The sequence below is a fragment of the Phyllobates terribilis genome, unplaced genomic scaffold (assembly GCF_046119375.1).
Source record: "Phyllobates terribilis strain yellow unplaced genomic scaffold, ASM4611937v1 Scaffold_7__3_contigs__length_470593459, whole genome shotgun sequence".
Lineage (NCBI taxonomy): Eukaryota > Metazoa > Chordata > Amphibia > Anura > Dendrobatidae > Phyllobates > Phyllobates terribilis.
Genome location: NW_027362767.1, coordinates 56,763,018 through 56,772,746, shown reverse-complemented (window position 1 = coordinate 56,772,746; position 9,729 = coordinate 56,763,018). Strand labels below are relative to the sequence as shown.

Genomic DNA, 9,729 nt, shown 5'->3' with positions numbered 1-9,729 from the left:
CATTCTGTTGGTTGCTGCCCACTGCTCCAGTTTATTTAGGTCTTTTTGAATCCTCTCTCTCTCTTCTCTAGTATTAGCTATCCCTCCTAGCTTTGTGTCATCAGCAAATTTAATCAGTTTACCCTCAATTCCTTCATCTAAATCATTGATAAAGATGTTGAACAATACAGGTCCCAGGACGGAGCCCTGTGGTACCCCACTTGAGACATTCATCCAGCTGGATGTGAAGCCATTTACAATCACCCTTTGAGTCCGATCACTAAGCCAGTTATGAATCCACCTAACAGTTGCCTGGTCCATTGCATACTTGGTCATTTTTTCAATAAGGATGGTGTGAGATACTTTGTCAAATGCTTTGCTGAAGTCAAGATATACTATATCTACAGCATTTCCCTGATCCACCCAGTCAGTGATTCTGTCATAGAAGGAAATTAAGTTAGTCTGACATGACTTGTTAGTTATAAACCCATGCTGACTCTGGTTAATCACTTCATTCTTATCCAGGTACTTACATACATGTTGTTTAATAATTTGTTCAAAGATCTTTCCTGGTATAGAAGTCAGACTCACCGGCCTATAGTTCCCTGGGTCCACCTTCTTCCCCTTTTTGAAGATAGGAACAACATTTGCTCTTCTCCAGTCTTCTGGGACTTCTCCTGTTCTCCAAGAATTTTCAAAGATTATGGAGAGTGGTTCTAAAATTTCTTCTACGATCTCCTTCAGTACTCTGGGGTGTAATTCATCTGGACCTGGAGACTTGAACTCATTTATGTTAGCTAAATATTCCCTCACAATCTTTCTGTTTACAGATAACTTGGATTCTTCTATTCTTTTAAAAGGACAGTGAAGATCAGTTGATGTTACATTTTCTTTCTGAGAGAAAACAGATGCAAAATAGGAATTAAAAAGTTTGGCCTTCTCAACATCCTCTCTTACCATTTCTCCATTTTCATCCTGTAAAAATCCTATAGCATCTTTGACTTTTCTTTTACTTTTGACATACCCCCAAAATCCTTTTTTATTGCTTTTGACATCTCTTGCAAGCCTTAATTCATTGTCATCTTTAGCTAACCTGATACATGCCCTGCAGGATCTGCAGACTGCATTATAATCTTCTTTAGATATGCCTCCCTCTTTCCATTTAATAAACATTTCTTTCTTTCTTTTTAGCATGTGTTTAAGTTCTGTGTTCATCCATCCTGGTTTCCTTAAATGCTTCCCATTCTTCCTACTTTTCGGGATTGTTAACGATTGTGCTTTGAGAATCTCATTTTTAAAAATTTCCCATCCTTCCTGGACATTTTTGTCCTTAAGGACATCCAGCCATTGGATCCCTCCTATTCTCTTTCTGAGTCTCTTAAAATCTGCCTTTCTAAAATCTAACCTTGAAGTTTGAGTCTTCACATGTCTTCCTCCTCTAGTTATCCAAAATTCTATAATAGCATGATCGCTGCCTCCTAGGGTCCCAGCCACCTTTACCTCCTCAACCATTTCCTCCCTGTTTATAAGGATTAGATCCAAAGTAGCAGATCCCCTTGTTTTCTCCCCTACCTTTTGGAAGATAAAGTTGTCAGCAAGAGAGGATAAGAATTTGCTTGACCTGTTAGTTTTACTTGAGAGAGATTCCCAACAAATGTCTGGATAGTTGAAATCTCCCATGACCACTACGTCATATTTTTTGGAGAACTTGGTCATTTGATACATAGAGTTCATCCATATCTTCAGCTTGCCCAGGTGGCCTGTAGTAAATGCCTACAATGGTGTCCTTTCTGTTGTTCTCTCCTTGTATTCTTACCCAAACAGTTTCCACAGAACTCCCAGTCTCTGAAGCTTCAATCTCTGTGCAGATATACGCTTTTCTAACATACAATGCAACACCTCCTCCTCGTTTATCAAGTCTGTTTCTTGCAAATAAGTTGTATCCTTTTAGCCTTTTATTCCAATCATGTGTATCGTCCCACCAAGTTTCAGTGATTCCAATGACATCATATTTCTTTTCCTGCGTTAGTAGTTCCAATTCTCCTTGTTTGTTGCCCATGCTTTGTGCATTTGTATAAAAACATTTTAGTTTGTGATTGGTTTCTCTTCCTCCCATATTTTTATTATTTAAATTGTTTTGTCTTTGTACTTCCTTTCCACTTCCAGTAGCAGAGATCTCAATAGTATTTGTCAGCTGTATGGCTTTTTCTGGCCTTTTGCTTCCCTTCCCACATTGTTCTAGTTTAAAGCTCTTCTGATGAGTGTAGCAAGGCGACTTCCAAATACATGTTTTCCAGTCTTCGTAAGGTGCACCCCATCTCTAGCAAGTAGTCCATCGTATAGGTAATTCATTCCGTGATCCAGAAATCCAAATCCTTGTTGACGGCACCATCGACGTAGCCAGTTGTTCACCTGTAGAATCTTATTCCACCTCATTGTTCCATGGCCATCCACTGGGAGGATGGATGAGAAGACCACCTGCGCTCCCAATTCTTTCACTTTCTTGCCCAAGTCTTCAAAGTCACTGCAGATGGTTTCCAGGTCCTTTCTTGCGGTGTCATTTGTCCCCACATGTATTAGCAGGAATGGGTAGTGATCTGTAGGTCTGAAGAGTCTTGATATCCTGTCAGACACATCTTTAATTTTTGCTCCTGGAAGACAGCACATTTCTCTTGAGGTTATGTCTGGTCTGCAGATAGCGGCCTCTGTTCCTCTTAACAGGGAATCCCCCATGATCACCACTCTCCGTTTTTTCTTCACAACATTCTTCTTTCTCCATCCAGGAGGATTCTGAGGGCTTACAAGGTTATTCATTGCTGGCAAAGTCTTATTTTGCTGTATTTCTTCATGGTTCTCCTGCGTGAGAGCCTGGTACTGGTTCCTGAGCAGTATGGGTGCTGACTGCCTCTCGATCCTCCTGCTTCTGTGGGTCACAGGCTTCCATTCCTCTGTTTCCTCAGGTGCAGTTCGAATTTCTTCTCTTTCTAAATCATGAAGAGATAATTCTGCTCTGTCTAAGAACTCTTCACCTTCCTTAATGATTTTCAAGGTAGTTAACCTCTCTTCTAGATTTCGCAACTTTTCCTCCAACAGGGACACAAGCTTGCATTTCTGGCATGTGAAGTTTGGCTTTTCCACTGGCAAGTCTGTGAACATGTAGCAGGATATGCAGCTCACCAAATGGCTCCTGGACTCTTCCATGTTCTTACTGTTAATGTTCTGAAAACAGTGAAAAAAGCTTAAAAAAAAAGCTTCAAAATGCGCGCGCCTGTAGGCGCGCGGTTTACCGATGTCCTCTTTTCAGCTCCAACAGCCAAAATCCAGTGTTCTTTGAGCTCACGGAGACTCTTCACTTACCCCAAAATGCAGTGGGAATATGCAAATTATCTCCTCAGGACTCCTCCCCTGGTTTACCGATGTCCTCTTTTCAGCTCCAACAGCCAAAATCCAGTGTTCTTTGAGCTCACGGAGACTCTTCACTTACCCCAAAATGCAGTGGGAATATGCAAATTATCTCCTCAGGACTCCTCCCCTGGTTATACATCCTCTAATGCAGGAACGGTCTTGTTTGTGGGTTATGTATTGGAAAAGGAAAAAAGTCGCTTGGCTTACTCAGACATCAGGTGCACGGAATAACCAAGGAGAGATCCAGCATCCAGAAGTCTTCTTTAAAATCAATATCCTTTATTGGAAAAATATTAACAAATGCACAAGAGTCACAAGCCCCACGAGGAGGTTGTGACTTTTTGTGCATTTTTATTTTTTAATTTTTCCAATAAAGGATTATTGATTTTAAAGAAGACTTCTGGTTGCTGGATCTCTCCTTGCTTTTTCCTGATGCACTGGAAAACCCCTTAAGTTGAAGAGGGGTTGGGGGCACTTCTAGGATTGCAGATGAATCCTCCTCATCGGATCCACTGCTGGCTTATTGTCACCGTGAACTGGCGCTGGAACAGAGAGGGGTGAGCACCATCTGATTATATTACACACAGCGCTGCCCAAACCACTAAAAAGGTGGAAAAATCCTTTATTGATTTCAGTCAGCACGCAATGACTGATTAGCCGCAGCGAGTGTCTGTACTTGGTTTCAAACATTTATACACAACCTTTTCACCTGTCAATCAAAATAGGAGGGAGGACAAGGAGGAGGAATGGTGCACTTAAATGTTTGGCCATGTCGCACAGAGTGCCTGTGCTTGGTTTGAACAGTCATTATGTCATACACTATAAAAGGGCTATTCTTGTTCTGTTCTCTTCTGCATCAGTAGTAGACTTGCGGCACAGCTACTTACCCAGATTTGTGCTCCAGACATGACATCATCTGTGTTCCCAATCTGAAAGTGAGCAACTCCCTTGAATGGAGGTGAGCTAATACCAGACAGATCACATCTGATTTCCACAATTAAATGTCAGATTATGCTCCAGCAAAAAAAAAAATTCCCGTCGTGAGCAATGTTACGTGAGCTTACTCTATATATCCTCTCTGATCTGGAGCGCTTTCTCCCTTTTAGGTGGTATAGTCACAGGCTCTGCACACAGTTGCAATATTACGCTATCTTTTATTTACATATGAACACATTATAAAGTGCATAAGATGCCGGCATGGAGCACCGGACAGCATTGCCCGCAATAACATCCCGGCTGTAAAGTTCTAGAAGCAGAGAACTGACACATCGCTCACACGCTCTACTTGTGCCGGGCGCTGGGCTGCAGCATTTGCGGATCAAACCCAGAGTGGAGGTAGCGGTAGATCTCCTCGGCCTTCCGTTTGCTCATTTTTCCTTTGCTTACGATCTCGTCTACAGAGCTGGAATGAGAAACGTACGTCATCTTACACTGTACGGTGTAGTCACTTTTTGACATTACTGAAATTTTTGGCCAATAACAGAAATACGTTTGTTCCATCTTTTGGCCAAAGCAAACGGTTTAATGAATTTGAGCCGACGGGGACGGGAGAAATTGGACAAGTGCCCAAATAACTTGCACAGCCTGATTTCCGATAAGCAGAGTATCGTCAGTGCTGAAAAGTCAAGGTGCATATCACCACTGGATGTAGGAGTTCAGTCATATTTCCAGGAGGAATAAAAGGAATCAATCGATGGAATTATCCTACAAATTAGACATTTTATGACATGAATACCTTCTTACCTGTTTGTCATCTGTCTCACATTAGAGAAGTGATGGCACAGGTTCAAGGCAGTGATATGGCTGACATTGGGGATGGAGAGGTAGAAGTTCAGCGCCTCCTGCTGGTGACCAGTCACCTGTGTGGGGACAGTTATCCCTGTGGTTTTCCTCTGCTCCAGGGCAGCGAGCTCTTTCAGCAGCCCCGCCGTCTCTTCTTGGCCTGAACTGAAGAGAACCTGGACCCCGGCGCTGATTAAGGATGACAACGTGATGTCGTAATACTTGGTCCTCTGGAAAAGCCGTGATGTCTCCCCTGCAAAAGGGAAATGTTAGGTTTTAGAATGTAGGGCAGCCATTGTTTCACAGCTGACTAAGTGCTGGGACCTCAAAGATCAGCTTTTAATCGGAGGAACTTGATAACTAATGATGCATTCACCTACACTGCCTCCACAGGAGAAATAAGGAATTAGACCTCCAGCATAAAACATTTGTGTAGACTGAGTGCTACTCTTGTGAGCTGTTGCCCTTCAGGCCGTGAACACACACGCATTATTAGTGGTCCTTTAAAGAGCTTGCTTGGTGTTACCTACTTCTGCATCAGGATACAGCAGTACCAATCCCCAGCCGCTCCTATAATAATAGGACAGGTGCACAATCCTGCCCCTAGTGCATGCTGCACAGGATCACCCCTTTAAGTGCTCTCATAAATCCAGGTAAGATGGTGGGAACATACCGGGTTTCACCCTGTCCTTCTCTACAATGAGACAGACCCTCTCGAACATGCTGTGTAAGTGCTGGATCCGGTCCACCAGTTTACTTTTATTGGCGTTGTTGGAGAATTCAGACTGGGATTTCCTCTCTACGGCTAAGCGGTTGCTGACAATATAATCGCAGCCCCCCAGGGAGCAGATGTCCACCCTGCAGCCGTGAGCAGTCCGCAGATACGTGATCACATCCGGTCCGGACGAGATTTCTCTGCTGTCAGCAAGGATGCAGGGGACAGCGCCACACACAGGGGTCTGCGCGGCCGAAGAGTCAATCATAGCAGCCGTCCATGATACTTCTGATCTTCTATTGCCGACCTCGAGCTGCGGAGATAGAAAAGAGTAAAATTATACTCGGCTGAGGCGTTGCAACCCGGACAATCCTCAGTGAGACGAGCAGATCACATCCTGCCTTAAAGTCACCAAAGCTTCAGGCTGAAATCCACAGTAATTTCTGGCCTTTGTCAGCTGACTGGTCACCTATGGGCACGTTACAGTATATGTAGCTCTGGATGTAACCTGCACACTAAGTGCACAGATGCAGCAGCCGAACAGAAGAGGCTGCTGCTTTTTGAGGCGGCAGCTGCTGCTGCTTTTTGAGGCGGAGGCTGCTGCTGCTGCTGCTTTTTGAGGCGGAGGCTGCTGCTGCTGCTGCTGCTTTTTGAGGCGGAGGCGGCTGCTGCTGCTGCTGCTTTTTGAGGCGGAGGCGGCTGCTGCTGCTTTTTGAGGCGGAGGCGGCTGCTGCTGCTGCTTTTTGAGGCGGAGGCTGCTGCTGCTGCTGCTTTTTGAGGCGGAGGCTGCTGCTGCTGCTGCTTTTTGAGGCGGAGGCTGCTGCTGCTGCTGCTTTTTGAGGCTGCTGCTGCTGCTGCTTTTTGAGGCGGCGGCTGCTGCTGCTGCTTTTTGAGGCGGCGGCTGCTGCTGCTGCTTTTTGAGGCGGCGGCTGCTGCTGCTGCTTTTTGAGGCGGCGGCTGCTGCTGCTGCTTTTTGAGGCGGCGGCTGCTGCTGCTGCTTTTTGAGGCGGCGGCTGCTGCTGCTGCTTTTTGAGGCGGCGGCTGCTGCTGCTGCTTTTTGAGGCGGCGGCTGCTGCTGCTGCTTTTTGAGGCGGCGGCTGCTGCTGCTGCTTTTTGAGGCGGCGGCTGCTGCTGCTGCTTTTTGAGGCGGCGGCTGCTGCTGCTTTTTGAGGCGGTGGCTGCTGCTGCTGCTGCTTTTTGAGGCGGCGGCTGCTGCTTTTTGAGGCGGCGGCTGCTGCTGCTTTTTTATCAATGTTAAGACATGGCCCCCATATTTAGAGGAGGTTGACCACTACAGGGAAACCCCTGATAAATGCATTCAGGGCCCCATAAAAACAACATATACTCCCTCCCGCAGCAGCCTCATTCTAGTGATGTCAGCGCTGCTGTTCCCGGCGGACGACGCCACATTGTTGTGTCACATCATATCAGCGCTGGAATGCCGCAGCTGTGGGAGACGAGGATACATGGTTGAATGGATTAAGCAGAGGTTTTCCTGTACTGGACAACACCATTAATTTGGATTTATTTCAGAACATCGTGAAGAACCGTAGGAGATTTCAGGTCTTGGTGCAGTAAGGTGAAAGCTGAAATGCGGCTGCATAACCTACATGTGAATGAGGGCTTAGGGTAATGGAAAAAACTACAACATTACTACCTTCAACCCCTACTACATCTGTGCTTCAGAAAAGACCAATAATCCCCGCTGAGAAGTTTCATAGTGACACACAATAAATTACATATTATATAGGACACACATGTAAGCACCAAGGAATTAAGAGGAATGCCACAGATCTTCCTTATACAGAGATACGCAAGATACTGTCTGCAGCCACCACTAGGAGGAGCTCCCTGTATACAGATACATGGTAAAATTCTGTGTGTATACAGGGAGCTCCCCTTAGTGGTGGCTGCAGAAAGATTTTATGTATCTTTTTATACAGGGAGCTCCCCCTAGTGGTGACTACAAAGATAGAATTTTATCATGTATCTTTGCAGTCACCACTATGGGGAGCTCCCTGGATTCCATGATACATAAAATCCTGTCTGCAGCCACCACTAGGGGGTGCTCCCTGCAGACATAGATACATGATAAGATCCTGTCTGCAGCCACCACTAGGGGGAGCTCCCTGTATACAGAGATAGAGGAGACTGAATTTTAGAAACGTGAAACAATAGATTGGTAACATTAATAATTACATGGGTTTCTTTTCTACACCCGGCTTTTCTAACGTATTGAATATATATCATTATAATAAAATATAACAACACATCTAATAAGAAGAAGATTTCGGACACGCACCTTCTCCGGAGGATGGATTATCCCATTTGATGTCCCAGGTCTACTGATGCTGAATGAAGATTGGATTTCAGGCTGAAAGTCAAGCTCGTTGGACAGCGAGGCCTGGAGATTCAGCCGTGTCTGGCAGCGATCCTTCAGGGGATCATCAGACACCTTCTTCTTGTCCGCCCCCGATCCTTTATTATTTACTGCAGCGCCATGTGATGCTCGTTTGGTGGAAGACGACCACAATACTTTGGATGAATTCTGAGGTGGAGATCTGACCTTAGACTTGGACATTTCCCCTGGTTCCTCATCGCTGGAGTCATCGTGGATGATGATCCGTCTTTTCTTCTTCACCAGTTGCCCCATCTTGGTTGGAGTATTTTTGAGTTTTAACCTTCGTCGTGTCTGATATAGTTTTCTCCCTCCAACAAAACTGTCCTCCTGGAGGAGATCGAGGTCAACCTGAACCTCTTCCTCAGAGACAGACTTTTCTTCTTCATCCTCCTCTTCAACGCAGAAACTGTCCTCCATGTAACTCTCATCCTGTTCCGGAATCTAGAGAAGAACACGAGAGAAGAGCTGGACATGAAGTCTAATGGACATGCGGGGAGCTGAATTATGGCGAGGCAGATCCCTACTCTTCAATAGGATGGTGGACCAGCAAAACCCCGGCTCCCCTCAACCCAACAATCTGCAGTTCTGGAGATCTCGGATACATTTACATATCTACATGTGATGGATATTAGATTAGTGTGGCCCATTCTATACACACTCTCAGACCTACTGTGGCCGTCAACCACACAAAGCTCCTCCAGACCCCCCCTCCCACACACACACACACAGCTCATCCAGACCCCCCACATACACACAGCTCATCCAGACCCCCCCCACATACACACAGCTCATCCAGACCCCCCCACACACACACACAGCTCATCCAGACCCCCAACACACACAGCTCATCCAGACCCCCCACACACACAGCTCATCCAGACCCCCCACACACACAGCTCATCCAGACCCCCCCACACAGCTCGTCCAGACCCCCCACCCCACACAGCTCATCCAGACCCCCCCCCTCCACACACACACACACACACAGCTCATCCAGACCCTTCCCACACACACACAGCTCATCCAGACCCTTCCCACACAGACACAGCTCATCCAGACCCCCCCACACACACAGCTCATCCACACCCCCCCCACACACACACAGCTCATCCAGAACCCCCCCACATACACACAGCTCATCCAGACCCCCCCCCCCACATACACACAGCTCATCCAGCCCCCCCCACATACACACAGCTCATCCAGCCCCCCCCCACACACACACAGCTCATCCAGAACCCCCCCACACACACAGCTCATCCAGACCCCCCCCCCACACACACACAGCTCATCCAGACCCCCCCACACACACACACAGATCATCCAGACCCCCCCCCCCACACACAGCTCATCCAGGCCCCCCCACACACAGCTCATCCAGGCCCCCCCACACACAGCTCATCCAGGCCCCCCCCACACACACAGCTCATCCAGCCCCCCCCACACA

The 9,729-nt window shown here is 46.6% G+C and overlaps 1 protein-coding gene across 1 annotated transcript; it reads right to left on the bottom strand.

The window, feature by feature from the left end:
• Positions 1–4,518: 4,518 nt before the first annotated feature.
• Positions 4,519–8,719, bottom strand: LOC141152860 (Fanconi anemia group M protein-like). Its single transcript, XM_073637507.1, has 4 exons — positions 8,184–8,719; positions 5,840–6,194; positions 5,128–5,419; positions 4,519–4,786 (listed from the first exon to the last, which is right to left on the bottom strand). The coding sequence occupies exons 1-4, from the start codon at positions 8,697–8,699 to the stop codon at positions 4,666–4,668; spliced, it is 1,284 nt and encodes a 427-aa protein (XP_073493608.1). The 5' UTR covers positions 8,700–8,719; the 3' UTR covers positions 4,519–4,665.
• Positions 8,720–9,729: the final 1,010 nt, after the last annotated feature.